Source organism: Acomys minous (assembly GCF_964271855.1).
Source record: "Acomys minous genome assembly, chromosome: 4".
NCBI lineage: Eukaryota > Metazoa > Chordata > Mammalia > Rodentia > Muridae > Acomys > Acomys minous.
The window spans coordinates 112,394,829-112,411,729 of record NC_140486.1 but is presented as its reverse complement, the minus strand read 5'-3'; the positions used below and the strand labels follow the sequence as shown (position 1 = coordinate 112,411,729).

At 52.5% G+C, this 16,901-nt stretch overlaps 1 protein-coding gene across 9 annotated transcripts in view; it reads right to left on the bottom strand.

Moving 5' to 3' along the window:
- Window positions 1–419: 419 nt before the first annotated feature.
- The window catches only part of MROH2A (maestro heat like repeat family member 2A), a 34,060-nt gene continuing 17,578 nt past the window's right edge, over window positions 420–16,901 (bottom strand). For 4 of the 9 annotated variants that reach the window (XM_084779681.1, XM_084779682.1, XM_084779684.1 and 1 more), the window contains 20 exons: window positions 16,022–16,144; window positions 15,026–15,105; window positions 14,215–14,323; window positions 13,579–13,674; window positions 12,710–12,814; window positions 11,545–11,668; window positions 10,981–11,099; window positions 9,909–10,061; window positions 8,984–9,138; window positions 6,529–6,688; window positions 6,261–6,454; window positions 5,843–5,980; window positions 5,324–5,438; window positions 4,471–4,620; window positions 4,176–4,358; window positions 3,198–3,353; window positions 2,397–2,528; window positions 1,493–1,595; window positions 1,108–1,173; window positions 420–721 (listed from right to left, as the gene is read on the bottom strand). In XM_084779681.1, coding sequence (XP_084635807.1) covers window positions 600–721; window positions 1,108–1,173; window positions 1,493–1,595; window positions 2,397–2,528; window positions 3,198–3,353; window positions 4,176–4,358; window positions 4,471–4,620; window positions 5,324–5,438; window positions 5,843–5,980; window positions 6,261–6,454; window positions 6,529–6,688; window positions 8,984–9,138; window positions 9,909–10,061; window positions 10,981–11,099; window positions 11,545–11,668; window positions 12,710–12,814; window positions 13,579–13,674; window positions 14,215–14,323; window positions 15,026–15,105; window positions 16,022–16,144 — 2,583 coding nt within the window. In that variant the 3' untranslated portion in view covers window positions 420–599. Of the gene's footprint in view, window positions 722–1,107; window positions 1,241–1,492; window positions 1,596–2,396; window positions 2,529–3,197; window positions 3,354–4,175; window positions 4,359–4,470; window positions 4,621–5,323; window positions 5,439–5,842; window positions 5,981–6,260; window positions 6,455–6,528; window positions 6,689–8,983; window positions 9,139–9,908; window positions 10,062–10,980; window positions 11,100–11,544; window positions 11,669–12,709; window positions 12,815–13,578; window positions 13,675–14,214; window positions 14,324–15,025; window positions 15,106–16,021; window positions 16,145–16,901 lie in introns of those variants that run through there. The other 5 variants (XM_084779679.1, XM_084779677.1, XM_084779680.1 and 2 more) reach the window with 5 other exon arrangements.

The following is a 16,901-nucleotide window of genomic DNA, read 5'->3' as shown; positions in this document are numbered from 1 at the left end:
GACTTCTAGACATGGCGCTAGTTACCCTTTTGTCGTCCCCCCCGCCCACACACACACACACACACAAAGTGGTGTTCTAGACCCCACTGGACTCCTGTTCCAGCAGCCCAAATGTTCTTTGGTAACCTCAGGTCTCTGCAATGGGTGAGCGTAGGCTTGCATGAACACGGCCTCCCAGGTGAAGCTCCCCAGGGTGCTGTGATCAGCTAAGGCTGCATCTGCCTTTTGCTTTAAGAATGAGGTCCCTGGGGACAGGCTGGACAGCAGTGTCCCTTCCCCTTGCTGCCTGGCACCAATTCCTCTCTGTAGGTGCACATCAGCACACGTGGGGGAGCACTGCGTGTCCACACCCACAAAGGCTCAGCTGAGGATGAAGAGGCCTTGAAAACCTGCCCATCACCCCATGGCCGCCTCTGGGATGTGGTGTCCCTATAGCCAGGAGCCTGCAGTCCGGAGAGCAATGGAGTTATATTTCAGTGGGAGAGGAGGGATGGATACTCATTCTTTTAAAACAGTTTTTCTACAAATGAAAAATGATCTGCCTTGCTATGGGCAGGTGTGGCACAGTTGAAGCCGTTGACATCTCACATCGGGGCCACTTAGGGAAGTCCTCTAGGGGAAGCCAAGAGCCAATGCTGATTGCAGCTGTCCAGGACTTTGAGGGTCTCCAGGGCCGCCCTCCTGACTGCAGCATCCGGGTCTAGCTGTAGGTCCTGGAGAGCTGAGTGGGGACAGAAGGGACAGGCCTTTTAGTCAGGACTACATGCGCTCAGCCCACTGCAGACTGAGGCCGGCTGACTTGTGTCCCCACACTCTCCATAGACCTGTCAGGCCTCCCAACACCACCAGCAGGGATAGGCCTTAGCTGTGGAACTGGGCCAGACGGAACTGAGGTAGCTGAGAATCGTGTCCATGTGGACTCCACCTACCAAACGGTCTTCCTGGAAACCCTCCCTACCTTCAGCCGTCCCTCTAGGTCCAGCTTGCCCCCTCTTCCCCGAGTAGCTCACAGCCAAAGGTCACCAGCCAGCCCCTCCATCCCTCAGCGGGGTATCAAAGCGGCAGTGAGCCGTAGACTGCGCTACAGCTGAGTCTGCACTACTTAACAATTCCTCAGTCCCACAAGGTCCATCTTCTTCAGATAATGGGCAGATAGCTGCTTCATGATGACCCCTGAAACGACAGTTGTGCAGTGACCTCTTATACCCGGCTCAGTCGGCAGGCCCACAGTGCTGCCCCCCTGCAAGAGGCGCAAGGTTGACTATGCAGCTATCAGTCAGGTGTTTTCTTCAGGCTCAAGTTGGTAGTGAGCCCCCCCCTCATTCAAGATCAGGCAGGCAAGAAACCCCCATGGGCTAGCAGGCCTGGGGTTGCCAGGGAGACCAGAGCTCTTCTCCCAGCTCAGCCACTTGTCTCCCCATCCAGACCTAGGGGTTGACTAAGCAAGTGGCTTCCAGGTCCACTCTAAATCTGAACACCTCTGTCCACTCACCTGCCAAGCCGCAGGCAGCGATTCTGATCTTTGACAAGCTACTTTTCATGTACGTCGTTGTTTCCAACAGGAAGCCGCAGAGAACAGCAGGCTTTTTCTGGGCCTGCAGAGACAAGTGCCACATGGGTATGGAGGATCACATGGTTGCGGAGGATGAGATGGGGACCCGCTGATCACAGAAAGCATTCCCATCGCGCCTGGGAGGCTTGGCCAGAGAGAGCAAGGCCCCTGCCAGCGCCACACAGCAGATTAGCTGGGCCCACTAATGTTTCACTATCTGACTCTAGAGCAGCCATTAAATGTGTTTCTGAACCCGTGCTGTCCGAAACACTAGCCACTGGCCATACATGGCCCCTGAGCAGAGGAGCATGGCTAATAGCAGTGTCAGGAACCTTCCTGGACTCTGAAGATTGTACCAAACAAATGCAAAGATACCACATAACAGTTTTTGTTGTTGTTGTTTGGTTGGTTGGGTTTTTGTTTGGTTTGGTTTGTTTGGTGGTGGTGGTGGTGGTGGTGGTGTTTTCGAGACAGGGTTCCTCTGTGTAGTGTTGACTGCCCTTTGTAACTCAGGCTGGCCTCCAACCCACAGAGATCTGCCTGCCTCTGCCTCCCTGAGTGCTGGGATTACAGGCGCCACCACACCCTGCTCACATAACAATTTTTACCTTGATCACATATTGAAATAGTCATAATCTGGTTACCTGGAGCTAAGTAACTTCTATTGTCAAAATTGACTTATGTCTCTTTTGTCTCTGATTGTGGCAGCTAGAAAAGTTAACGTGGGTACCCTTGCATTGTCCCGTTGGGTGTTTCATGGTAAAAGGTGAACATGGGGTCATAAGCCCAACCGTGCCGGTCCTCTACCCTCCCAAGACACACACCCCCCCCCCAGCCTCCTCACCAGGATGGAGCACATGTTTGTCTGAAGCACTATCATCTGCTCATTGATGCTGTCATTGCTGTGACCAAAGGAAATCTCCAGGGACTTCCAGCCCCAGAAATATACACACTGAAACATGGTAGCCACGCATGCCTGAAGGGATGCAGGGCACAAGACAGCAGGAGAAACATCAGCAAAGAGAGCCGCTGGGTGGCATCTCACCTGAGGAGTGAGAAGGCAGCCCCAGAAAAGGCTCCAGAGAGCTCACTCATGCATCTGTGATAAGCCCCTGGGGGACAGGTGCCCTCACATGCCCCTTCAGCCAACACCTTTGCCCGTGTAGCAACCCTGTAGGAAATCGAGCCAGGAGCCTTGTTGGGATGGGCAGGTCCACTCTACCTTCTCCCTCCCTGTTCCTCCCACTTTCAGGATTTGGAGCCTTAAAGAGCTGTGACAAACCAAGCCTGATCCTCTCCGTGACTGCTAGCTGTGAGGGGGAGGTTTAAGACCAATCTTAAATGGGACTATGTCCAGGTACCTCAAATTGGTAATATTCTAGAAGGAAAAGGAAATAGACAGACACTAACTGTAGGCAGTGACTAGAGCAAAAGGGAGCCGTGGCATGCTTCCTCACAGAGCTGGCTCTCCTAAGCCAGCTTTAGGAGTCAGTGGGATGGTCCCTGTCCCAGCCTGCATAAGGGTGGGGCAGGTGCAGTGAGAGTAGAAAAGCCAGTAACTCACTGAGCCAGCAAAACCAAGGCAACCTTTTCCCTTTGGCACTGCAGCCCCAGATCACAGGACACAGGTGAGGGTGTGCGTTACCTGGGCTGCGCTGGAGCAGGGGTCCTGGCAGTGCAGCAGAAGGGAGACCCAGCTTCTCTTCACCTCCCCTTTGAAGAAATGCTTCTTGGAAATCCCAACCACCTTTGCGAGCTTCCCGAAGAGGATGAAGGCCTTTAAACGCAATAGCTCACTCTCCTGATACCAAGAGATACAAGTGGGCTGACATCAGGAAGCCCATCAAAACCCCAGCCTTTCTCCAAGGACCATTCTAATGCCTTGGTTTTCACAGAACTTCCTGGATCCTTCCATCAGGACAGTCTTTCCTTCCTTAGGGTTCATGCCACACTCAAGAAACCGGGCATGACTCTAGCTTGGCGGGGCGTAGCATCCCACCCCAAAAGCATGCATAAAGGTTTGTGTGGAATCTGAACACACCCCATTGCCTGGCCAGCTCCACAGATGCAAAGAGAGTGGGTGTCAGCTGCAAAAAGACACTGGGAACTCTTCCCTCCTTGCGGGGACATGGTGTGGGGAAGACCTTAAGCCCTCAAATTATAAGGTGCTGGTTCTATGGCTCTTAGCACAGTACAGGGTTATTACAGGGTACCGCGATTGGCTGAAGAGCATTACCACACCAAGTAGGACCAGCCCGTTCTGCTCTGGGATACATCTTTCCTTCATGCTCTGAGCAACCTAGATTCCATGCCAAATCATATATATGTATATATGAGGAGGTAATCATTATTATATATGGCTCTGAGGATGGCATTCTCACAGCGCCCTTGGTGTCTTTATAATAAGAAAAGGATCCAAGGTAGCTCACTCACTTCATCTCGCCTCACTGTCCCCTGCTGCAGAAGGCCCTCACCAAAAGCAAGCACCAGGCTCTCGGATATCACAGGCTCCGGAACCAGAAGCTAAGCCAAATCGCCAAGCTTCCTAAATCACCCAGTCTCGGATGTTTTCTTAAAGCGACATGACACACGGATATGAAGGAAAGCTCTCATCTGGACTCACGTTGTCGAAGAAAGCCCTGCACTGCTCAGATATGGCTTCAAAAGAAGATCCTATGTCGCCCTCGCGGAGCTCAGCCAGGACCTTGGTCAGGGCTTCCATGCCTTCGGCCACCACGCTGCTGTTCACCTGTCCCCGCAGGGAGTCCAGGCACTTCTCCAGCAGGAGTTTGCGATACTGCTTCACCTAGAGGAATTCAGGCCATTCAGCTTTCACCCCCCCAAGCTTCCCTGAGGAGTACACCTGCCTGCATAGCACTCAACCCCCGGGGGACCTTAGACCTAGCCCGGTTTGGTACCTTCCGGGGAGCACCGAGAGCCATGTTGCCCAAGGCACGCAGGGAGAGCACCTGCAGGGTCTCATCCTTGTCCTGTCCTGCGCCCTTCTCTAGCATCAGCACCACGGGCCTCAGCAGCTTCTCCTGGTGCAGAACCGGGTCACTCATGAACTAGAAAAGGGAGCGAGGCAGTCACCCACAGCAGAGGCTCGCACCTCAGCAGCGAGGCCAAGGAAACAAGTGTGTGACATGCAAGTGCTGCCTGTGATGGAGACGCACATACATTATAACTCGTTTCTTCAGGACAACAGGGCAGCGGCCGGGCGTCAAAAAGCCTCGCCTACCAGTGTCTGAACAGAAGTATGCAAGAAGCATGCATTAAAGTCGGACGACAGAATCTTTCTTTACTGGGCTCGCACTCAAGAGTGTCAAGACTTCAGGCCAGTGGGGAACCTGTGGGATGTGTGTGTATGCACATCCTCAAGGACACCTGAGTGTGTATGTGGGTGGGGCATGTGTATGTACATGCTCAAGAACACCTGGGTGGTTTTTTTTAATTATGTGTGTGCACCGGTAGAGGCCAGAGGCTAAAGCTATTCTCATCTTACTTTTCTGTTCTGTTTTGAAACAGGCTTTCACTATGAAGACCAGGTCAGCCTCCAACACAGAGATTATAGAGATTAACACCTGCCTCTGACTCCCTGAGTGCTGGGATTGATTAAAAGCATAAGCCATCACACCTGACTCTCAGTGCCTCTTCACTGAACCTGGAGGGACCCAGTATGTCCCCTGGAGACGTGCCAGCCAAGGGATCTCATAAACAACTGCCCACTGCCCACTCTCGTCCCCTCCCTCCCAGGGCTGGGTGCCTCACTTCCACACAGATGGCCGTGCTGCTGATGCAGCAGCTCAGGACCTCAGAGCCCATGCCGGTGAGCACCAGCTCTGCCAGCCTCTGCATGTAGCTCTCCATGTACTGCATGCACAGCCTGAGGGGGGAAAGAAAGACAGCACGGAGGGGGGGGGGGCTACTGTTGTTGCTCCTGCCTTCTGCTCTCGAGCCCAAGGTCAGCCTGAAGGGGGACTGAGGACAGACTTCTTAGACTCTCTGGGCCTCTCCCTGATCCCTGGGTGGTTGATGGTAGGAGCAGGAATACCAGTTGACGGGTCAGGGCTGTGACGATCAGGACCAGAATGCTCAGAGACCTCCCGTGGCCTTTGGGGGCCCCTCCTCTCTCTGGCCTCTCATTTCCCAGTTCCCTCTGACATTCTAGAGTCCAGGATGCCCACCAGCGTGTAAGTGACCCCAGAAATGAGACATCATCTAGCTGTGACATTCACAGGGGTAAGCCTCTGCGGAGCCCCCTTGAACCCCTGTGAGACCTGGCCCCACCTGGCCATCAGGCTCACTCCCTCGAGAAAGGTGCCTCCGTTATCCAGCAGGGACCACACAGACTGTTCCTCCAGGGCCTGCTCCAGGGGCTCTCTGTTGATCCTCTTGATCAAAAGCTGCATGGACTTGATTGTGACCCTGGAGAGAGGCGAGCAAAGACGAGGCTACTGAGAAGGACTCGGGGGGGGGGGCGTGGGGGGATGGTCACAGGAGACAGAGCTCTCCACACTCTGAAACCTACACCATGCTGGATGCTCGTGGGGAAGGGTTGCGAGTAAAATCACTTGCACCCACTCACAGGAGGACTTCCGGAGCCCAGTAGCTTCTAAGGAAAAGCTGGAGGTCAGCTCCAGCCCAAGCGTGTTGCCTAGCACCTTGTCCCACACCCACCTCCTCCTGCCCCTCTGCCCTTGAGCACCTCTGCAAGGTCATCTCCTGGGGCAGTGGTCCTGTGTGGACCAGCCTCCAGGTTTTCAAGACAGGAGAGGCGGCCTCTGGCCCATGGCTGCTGCCAAGCTGCAGCAGGAAGGTGTACAGCAGGTCAGGGAACAGGTCTGGGAATTTGTCATCCTGGTCCATCTTTTCCATGAGGAGTTGGATGGTGCACAGCGTCTGCAGGGAGAAGGGCTGGTGGATTCCACCCTGACTCCCCCCCAGGGAGTCCAGCACCTGCCTCTGCCACTCACCATCAGTGGGTCCACAGCTGCCAGGCGCCAGATGTCAGCCTTGGAGGTGGCGTTTATCCTGGCAGTGAACCTTGACTGCAGCCGGCCCAGCAAGCCATGGAGCATGGTCCGTGCAAAGGGCACATTCTCAGCCACAGCCAGCCACACCTCTGTCAGGTGGCTAGCCAAAGAAGGGACAAGGATAGTGGGCTTCTAGCAGCCTGCTCTGGCTGGTTAGCATCCCCTCACGACGCCCCGTTAGGGACCACCCCCCCCATAAGGAAAGAGTTGAATTCCAGGAGGTCACTAGAGCCACACTTAAGGTTATGTAATCAGGCCAGGTCCCTTCACCAGGCCTCCCATTTGATGAGTTCCTGGGAACAGCCAATGATGCATCTGAGAGCCTAGAGAAGCTTGATCATCTTGCAGTGACTTTTTTTTTTTTAAATCAGATAATCCTCCCAAAATATCTTCCAAGAATTTGGGACAGAGAACAGTCACAGGAGACAGGTGTAGTGGAACGGAGAATGAACATTCACACAGGGGTCCCAGTTAAATACTCAGGGCTGAGATTCCAGGAAGACACTTTTTTCTCTCCATATGCCACAGGAGAGGAGACTAAGGCCCCAAAGGACAAGAGGCCTGCCAAACGACCTTTGAACATGGTCTCCTTGACATAGGCACGGTGGCGTAGACCCAAAATCCCTCACCTGGGAAGTAGAGGTAAGGAGGATCAGGAGTTCAAGGCCAGCTTCAGCTATACAAGGAGTTTGGGGCCAGGCTGGGCTACATATCTCAAGTCAAAACAAAAACAAAGACAACAATAATATGAAATTAGAAAAAAATAGCCTCCTTGGCCCCAAAGCCAAGGCCATGGACCTGGTGGAAGGGGAAGTGGTGGTAGACTGAGACGTAGCATGCTGGGTACCGAGAAGTGCAGAGATCTAGGAATCTGGAAAAGTCTAAAGAGCTAAAGCAAGCATGTCTAGCAGGCTAATAGACAAGGAAACAAGGAAACTGTGTGCTCAAACCCACAAAGCCAGTGCAGGAGAATTCAGGGTGGGGAGAGATGTAGATAGACACTAGCGATAGGATGCTGATGAAGAGGTGGGTGCACACTGCCCCTTAACACCAAATCCAAAGGAGCGAGCTAAGGTGTCCAAAGCAAAATCTTATAGCACCAATCTGAGCTCTACCAACACTATGTGCCCCCCTGGCAAGACCTAGGGCTCTGAAACCCAGCCAGGTGTCACGTCAGTGGCAGTCTGTCTGGTGTGACCCTGAATGAAGGTACCGGCTAAATCACTTCCAGGCTTCTGATGCATGGAAAGGGTGCTAACGGCCCCATTCTTCCAAAGTTTCAGCATCACTGTCTTTCAGCATTGACAGCCAGCCAAGACAGATTTGAGGGAAGTGAAAGCTAGCATGTGGCGTTGTCATCAGGAAAGCCATGAAGGCCTGTGTATCACAGGCTGGTAGGTGTGCACCATATGTGACCCTGACCACCCAGCTCTGATCCTTCAACCGCCACCTTCAGGAGGTCTCCAAATATGAACAGCCTCACACCTTGCATCCTTCAGGCCCCCCCTAGCAGACATCACTCCTCAGTGGTACCACACCTGGCCTTCATACATGCCAGCCCCTTTGTCTATAGGCCTGTCAGAAAATGTTCTCTCTCTTTTTTTTTTCTACTCAAGTTGGCCTCATCTCACTGACCAACCCAGGCTCAGCTGCTCTGAGATTATGACTGTGGCCCAAGTGAGTTCTGGTGTCTTCCCAAACTTGCTTCCTGTATTTGGCATGATCCTGCCTATGCCTTGGAGTTGGCAGTGTTTTTTAAAGATACGGTGGGAGAGAGGGAAGTTGGCACTGGAGAGATGGTTCAGCACTCAAGAGCTGGTACTGCTCTCGCAGAGGACCTGGGCCAGTTTGCAATGCCCACAGTCATCTGTAACTTGCTCCAGAGAGTCTGACACTCTCTTCTGGCCTCTGCGGGTGCAGGCACACACATGGCATATATATGTACCCAGATACAAGGATACAAACGACTACAAAAAGTGAGAAAGAGGAGGCTGCTTTCCTTTGGACACATAGACTAGTCTCTTTTGGGACATGTTCTGAAAGGCACAGTGAGGTTTAAATGTAGTCTCAGAGGCTCAGAGGCACAGGCCCCAGGAGCCATGCCTGTTTTGTCCATGCCCGTGTTCCCCGCAGGTGAAAGGCTGTCATGAGAGAATGTCCTGGGCTCTTTGGATGTTGTTGCAGAAGGGACAACCAGGACATGAAACGAGCTGTGAGAATCAGATTCAAGCTCAACCTGATGAAATGGTAAGTCTGGGATCTGAGTCAGTGGCTAGGCAGACACAGGTGTATCCTATGTAAGACACAAGTCTGGGGCCTTGCCTGGCCTTGGGTGCAAGGCACTGCCCCAGAGCTTAGGTTCTTCCTAGCCTTGTCTGCTTCCCATGGCACTCACCTCTCCATGGGCAATGGCTGCCTCAAGAGCGATGTGAGGACCGTCTCCTGGTGGTAGTGCGCCAGCAGGAGGATGCCCTCGATGAGGTGTCGCCTCACCTCTGGGTGGTCCACTACTGGCAGGTGGACCAGGATGGCACCCAGTATCTCAGCCACCTGAGGAAGAGGATGGGCATCTTTTCAGGGGGGTGTCATTTGGGACTGGTGCTGCCTATTTTTAACTGTCAACCCAACTTAGAATCACCTAGAGAGAGGATCTTAATAAGGAATTGTGTTGGCCCATTCTCAGGTCTGTTAGGGGTTGTTTTCATTGATAATTGAGGCTGGGAAGACTCAGCCCACCACGAGCAGCAGCTTTCCCTAAACTATGGAAGGAAGCTGGAAGCAAACAAGCAAGGATGCATGTGCTGCTTTCTGCTCTTCACTGTGGATATAATGTCACTAGCTGCTTGACGTTCTCTCAGTGATGGAATGTACACTGGTTCGACCACTGTCTTTCCTAAGTTGTGTTTGGTCAGTGTGTTTTTTATCACAGCAACAGTGATAAAACTAGTTCAGGGCTCCTGTTGGACATCTCTCCTTCAGGGAGCATGGTGGATGAGTTAGACTGTCCCATCCCCCCCCACCCCCACCCCTCCCTGCCCAATGCCTTCCCCAGGAGCCTTATGGGTCTTTTCCTCCTACACTTCCACTGTGTCTTCAGTGGGGGCAGTGTGTGCCCCACTGAAAAGAGCCTGATTCCTTTGGCCAACCTTATCTACTCACCAGCCAATTACAATTCAGCAGCTTTCTCATTCTAGAACTCTATTTTATCTCCATGGTTTGGGTGGAAGTGGTCAATCTCAGTGTGTGCTACACAGCCCATACTTGTGTACACCAGTCAGTCCCAGCACCAACCCCAAGTGGCCCCTGGTGGCTACGGCTACCTTGTCCTCCAGCTCCTTGACTCGCATCTGGAGGAAGATGCCAATCCAGGTGACAGCGGCCCTGTCATGCTGCAGGTCCATGGCCCCGATGTTCTCACAGAGCTTCTGGATTAGGGAGACAACCTCATCACAGTTAAACTCCGGGCAGACCACCTAGGACCGGGACAAGACGGAATTCCAGGCTCCCTCCACTCCCTGCCGCAGCGGCTGACTGACCCCTGCAGGTGTAGCTGGCTTCCCAAGGCCTCCTGAGTATACCCGGCCTCTCCCACTCCTCACCACTGCCTCTCCCTCTGCCTGTATCTCACACAAGACATGTCCTTCTTCACAGCAAAGACACCCTCTGACCTCAGCCTGCAGCTCTACAATCCCCGGCGGGCACCAGGAAGGCAGAAATGACTTTATGCCCCGCCCCTTTGAAAGTCAAGGCCTGTTTTCATGGTTATATACATCAATGTGCCACTAGATCAGGAACTAGTGCCAGTGTCGTGGCTCTGCATAAGAATGGCCCCACAGGCTCATATATTTGAATTCTTAGTTGCCAAGTAGTGGATTAGAAGGATTAGGGGGCATGGCCTTATTGGAGGGAGTGTATCATTGGCGTGGGCTTTAGTGTTTCAAAAGCCCATGCCAGGTCCAGTCTCTTTCTCTGCATGTGGATCAGCATTTAGCTCTGGCCTACTTCTCCAGCACCACACTTGCCTGTCGCTGTGCTCCCACCATGCTGATGAAGGACTAAGCCTCTAAAGCTGTAATCAAGCTCCCAATTAAATGTTTCCTTTCATAAGAGTTGCCTTAGCCATGGTGTCTCTTCACAGCACTAGGAAACTGACTAAGGCAGCCAGTGCACAGTATGGTCCCTTCCCATGGCCCTCCACATTCCCTAGGGGCTTGGAGGGGTCAGCCAGGAGATGTCAGAGTTCTTCCCTTTATGTCCCAACTGCTACAAGTCATATCAATACAGATGCATCGGGTGTACCAAAGGCTGCCGAGAAGTGATCCCCAGGGTGGCAACACTGGCTATCCAGCCAGCAGAGCAAAGTGAGGCACCCCAGGCACAGCCCAGTGTCACCTTGGCGATTCTGGAGGAAGCACTGGAAATTTTGTCCATGTCTGTGTCCTGGAGGTCCTCCTTACATTTCTCCAGTTCCTGCTCCTTGGAAGCTCCCCATAGCGAGCATGTCTGGCTTACTGTTAGGAGTATAGTCAGACACGGTCAGTAGGAGAGAGTGGGTGGCCTGACCTGCCCCCGCACCCCCCCACCATCTGCCTGTCCCTTCCCTGCTAGCCTCCATTCACTGTTCCTTCAACATGATGATTTTCTGCACACACCACCCCCACACACAGCTCACGTATCTCCTTTTCCTGCAGCTCAGTTCTAGCTTGCTCTGCTGCCCCCCTTGGTATCTTCAAGCTGGGTAAGTCCAACACTGTGCCCTCAGTGAGCCTACTTCATCCAATGAGCCTCTTCTGGAAGCTTCCGTGACCCTCTTGGTTAACTCTCTCCCCTCTGTTATGTTGGCCACCTGCTTGTCTTCTTGCCTGCCTGCACACGGGCCATACTTCCCTCTGGGGCAGGCTGTACCAGTACCCTAAGACTAGCTAGCCCTCATCCCAACTCGTATCTCCTCCCTACCGTGAAGATCTAGCAGGCTGGACAGGACATTAGTCGAGGCCAAGCGAGTTTTTCTGTGGACATCACAGGTGCATGGAGCAATGAGTCCAACCAGTATGCCAAACTGTCCCAGCTTCAGGGGGATCTGCGAGACAAAGACATCCAGGCTCAGACCTCCACACGCAAATGCACAGCCAGGGCTGCCTAGGGACAGCATACAGAGCAACTACAATGTATGAGCCCTGGCTACTGCGTGCCTTCCACACATGCTCGTATCTCCTCAGCCACATAGCTGGGCTCTTAGAAGTCAATCAACTAGTATCAGAGAAATCCTGGCTCAGGACTCACCCTGCCCCTGCCCCCGCCCCCACCCCCACCCCACCCTGTCAGCTCTGTTCTGCATCACTTTTGACTTCCAGGCATCTGCCACATTCCTCCAACTAAATTCCAGGTTCCAACATGAAACCCACTCACCGGATGAGTGACCCCGGCAGGGGCTTCAGCAGTCCCTCATGTTCCCTGACTGTATGGTTGAGTTAATAACTCCAGCTCCCCTACCAGAGAATGTGACCAAACCTGGCAACACACTGTGTGTACCATCTGAACTTGAACATCCTTTAGCATAGGGCTTAACTCTTTTTTAGGCCAAGACTTCCTCCCACTTCCATTCAGGCATTTTTGTGGCTTACCACACACCACCTCAAAACCTGAGGCCATCCTCACCCTGTAGCCCTGGCAAACCACTACCCTGTCCACAGCCATGTCTAAAAATAAGATGGGCAGAGCGCAGAGCCAACACAGCTGTGGGTGCTGATTGATCAATAAAACACCGCTTTGTTTTCGGCTTCCCGGTGCTGGTGATACCTGCTAAGCCTGCTTTATGACTGCAGTGACTTATTTTACTATTCTGGGGAACTGCCGCCTTTCCTGCATGGTATTCAGGGTTGTATATGCTACTGCGTGAGCCTCAGGCACCACACAGCCTGGATCCATGTCAAGCCATGGTCCCATCCTCTCCTCCCTTACCCACCCCAAAGCCTAGGCTTGCGCACTGCTGCTTCTTCCCAAGGGACTCCTAGAATGGGGCTTGATCTGAGAGGCACCCCCTCCTCTGGACAGAATGAGAAAAATTTCTGTGGCTGCATCCCAGAGTGGCCGGCAGTGGGATGGGTGTACCCAGACTCACGCAGACACCAATGCTTTGAACGTAGATATGCATGAGATGGAGATGGAGGGTCATGGCTTTCTCTCGTTCCCACTCTTTCTCTGACAGGATCCACTTCTCCAGGAGCTATGTAGAGGGCCCAGAAGCAGTGTTAGCATCCTGGGGACAGCCAGCTCCACCCTGGCCGGATTTCTCCTCATGGTCCCTCCCACTCAAGAATTTGAATTTCAGTGCTTCTGGCATGCTTCAAGACACCTTCTTCCCAGACCCTAGTGTGAAGGGAACTTGGCCAGTGGGAGGTCTCCAGCATCCTCACAGGAATAGAACTTGAAAGTTGTGCTTGTTCCCCAAACATAGACCAACTCTCAGCGCAGGTGTTGCCAAAGGACATTCTAGCATCAAAGATTTTTTCTTTTTCTATGACGGTGGCTTATAATGAAATCCCTCTCTCTCTCTCTCTCTCTCTCTCTCTCTCTCTCTCTCTCTCTCACACACACACACACACACACACACACACACACACACACGCTATGGGTTAAAGCCTGGCCACCAGCCTGTGGTACTTCTGGGAGGTGATGGGATCTTTAGGAAATGGGTTTCGTGAAGGGAAGTGAGGTCATCGGACGTGTCCTTGCAGGGGATATTGCCATCCTGCCCTCCCTTTTCATCTCAGTAAAGCCATGAGGTGAACAGACTTCTTCTACCGTGCCCTTTGCTCATGATGCCTTATCTTGCCACAAACCCAGAGCAATGAAACTAGACAACCACAGCCTAAGATTTCTGAAAGCAGAGGCCACAATAAGCCACTCCGCACAGCCTGGCTCTCAGGTCACTCTCCAGGAAGGGTGGTGGCCAGCTTTGGCTCTGGACTCCTCTGCCAGCTGACTCACATGCACAGTCTCCTGCAACCCCTTGGGGTCCAGCTGCCTCTGCAGGAGACTCTCCATCAGCTGCTTCAGGGAACTCAGGGCATTTCCATAGAGGGTCTGAGAGAAAAAGAGGGAGGGAGAAAAGAGAGAGAGAGAGAGAGGACATTGTGGAATGAAAGGCACACTAAGCCACTTACTAGGACTCTGTGGCTGTCCCTGTGCTTGGATCGGGAGATAAGATGCATCAAAATGGGACTGTGGGAATGCATCATTGCTCATGAGGGGAAGGCAAAGTGGTTCGTGAATATTCTTCACATGTTCTTATCCCTCATATCCAGGGACTTTTGAAACCATTTGCTGATGATACTGAGGCCTCTATCAGACTGGATTCCTGACAGCCCCAGGATCTATCTTCATGCATACACACCCCACTCACCACGTGGGCTCACCACTGATGAGAAATAAACTTGAATCTAGTTAAACTCCTGAGGTTCCAGGGTTTCCCTGTTATAGCAGCTAGCATTAGCTCATACTTGCTGAAAGAGCTGCTCCAAACTGCTGCGCTGTAGGTGGTTTGGGAAAGTGGGGCCTGGCCGTGCCAATGTAAACTTTCAGGTTCTGACCCAGAAGACAAGGAGGCCTCCGTGAGGAACCTACCTTAACAGACTCATTGTCTTCCCCTGGGGGTTGGAGAGAAATAACAGTGTGAATACTGATATCCATCAGCTCGATGCTTTCCTCTGAAGAGTAGAAAGGCTTCAGTGTGCTGAGGAAAAAAGTGTTAGCAGCAGCAGGAGTGGTCACTAGGAGCTAAGCCCATTCTGCCCACTACCTACTCTGGGAGAGGTCACAGAATGAGAAAAGGACACAGGACCTTGGCTGGGGACTCAGGCATGCTTCCCGGACTAGGAACCCTGGTCTGCCTGACCACCAGCATTCAGTACTGTCTGTATCTGTGATGGAAGCAGGATTTGAGAGTGCAGGAGGGCTCACTCTTTCACTTCTGGTTGTCTGCTCTGAGCCTAGGCAGATCACTTCCTCCCAGATCACTACCACAACATTGGCCCTCCCTGCACCTGGTCCAGGTGCAGGGTTTTCAGTATCTTGACTGGAGCAGCAGCAGCAGCAGCAGCAGCAGCAGGAAGAGCAAAGGCCTGGAGTTGATTATCAATGTAAACTCTAAGATCCTCACATGGAGAGAGGCTACTGAATCAAAGCCCACACAGCTGCCAATCACCTCCTCAGCCCAGGAGAAGCACCCAACTTGAAAAACTGCTGAGGAGTCTGGAGAGGGATGGACCCCACCTACTGGGCTAGTCCACTGCCTCAAGGAGTTACTGCCCAACACCACTGCCACTGAGATGGAAAGAGGAGGCAGAAGGCCTGAAGGAACACTGAGGGGTGATCACAGGCTTTGTCTCATCATCAGGAGACAGTAGGAGCTCTGACAGGCCCTGGCCCAGCTCACCTCAGCTGTGAGAGAGCATTCATCGCCATCGACCTCACTGGAGAAACCAGGTGGTCAGGTGGTTCTGCTTTGATGATCGCCTGTGCGGCACAAAAAAAAGTTTGTCAATCGTTGGTCACCCAGGGCTGAGTAAGACAAGGGGAAGTCACATGATCTGGGTGCCAGGAGAAGGAGGGTCTGGGCCTTTGTTAAGAGTGCTAAGGTTCATATCCCCACATTCTTCAAGGCTCATTTGGCTGCAAAACACAAGGGGAGGAGGAACACACACAATGGGCCTCAACCTCTATCCCGGGGCCACAATGACTTGCTATGTATCCTTGGTCATACACTGCACTTTCCCAAGCAGATCCCTTGCCCCACAAGCCTTGATGCTTAAACAGCTTGTGCCAGGCTTTTGTAAAGTGACTTGGGAAAGGAGCCAATGAGCGCCCATTTCCCTGTTCCTTCTGCATCTCACTTTCCCCAAGGACTGCTTCTGGTACAGTACAGGTGGTCTTCAAGGACCCCATCCTCTGTCAGCCATGAGAGAGTGGAGACATTTGGGGACCAGGGGTTGGATGGTGCCCGCATTCCATCAGCCTGTAGAGAGTTGAATCTTTTTAAACTTCACTCTAAGTCCTGCTTCTAAATGGCCTCGGTCTGCAAAGTCTCTTCCTGTGGAAAAGCACTGGGGTAATGTCTCTCACCATCTCATGCCTACCCATCCCCAGTGGGCCTGTCTGCCGGTCTCTGAACCATCTTCTCCTGGGCACCATTGTTCCAAGTCAAACAAAGTCCTGTCCTGGTTTTCACACTCTTTTGTGACAGGAAACCCATTGTGTTATACCAAAGTTGTTCTCTGAGCCTATAGCTCGGCAGATCAGAGCAAGAGTAGGGCAGGAAGGGTTTACAGGCCCCATATGTATCTCGCAGATACCCACAAGGAACTTCAACCAGGGAAAAATCAGAAAGCTAGATCCCAGGCCACCCAGGACTGGGAGGCCCTCTCCCACTCACAACTATGAGGCCAGTAAGAGCAGACTTGTGGACAAAATGGAAGTCCTCCAGATCTTTGATGCTTTTGATGGCGTTGGCAACCTCCACAACACTCTTCATGAAGGCCATTTTGAGGCTGATGTCCTATGCCCAGAGGAAGGTTGTGATGGAGAAACTGTTTGTAAAGGACTCACAAGGGCCCCAAGCCATGTCCCTCACCCCTGAATCCTTCCCTTTCTCTGAAGAAGGTTCCACATCAGGGAGTCACAGCCCCCTCACCTGTCTGTTCGTCAACCACAGAGAACTGGGTTTTGGAAATGGCCACCGTGGTCGTTTTTATGTTCTGTGTATCCCTTCATGGTGCATGTTCATGCGCATGTGCATGTGTGGTACATGTGTATGTGTGTGTAGTTTGTGCATGTGGAAGCCAGAGGTCAATGTTGAGTACCCTCCCCAATCCCTCTATATTCTTTGAGGCAGGAGCTGACAATTGGGCCAGACAGGATGGATCCTCCTATCTCCACCCACCCAGTACTAAGATTACACGTGTTTGCCGCTATGGTTAGCTTTTATATGGTTGCTGGGGATTCGAACTTAGGCCCTTACACTTGTGCAGCAAGCACTCTTAGTGATGGAGTCATTTTCCCACCTCCCACTATATGTATTTTACCACAGTTAAAAAAATATATAAGTTCCTTCACTTTCATCTACCTTGCCATTCCAAGAAAGTGCCCCAAGCCTTTGTGTCTTTTTGAAGACAACCCACTTTCCTCCTATATGTAAATGAGTAGGCCAGAGGTGAAGGTGAAAGAGTCGGAGAGGATGCGAAGACTTGGGGCTCACTTTGTACTTCTGGGGGACCACGGTCACCTGCAACACTCGAGGAGGAGTGCTCCATCCT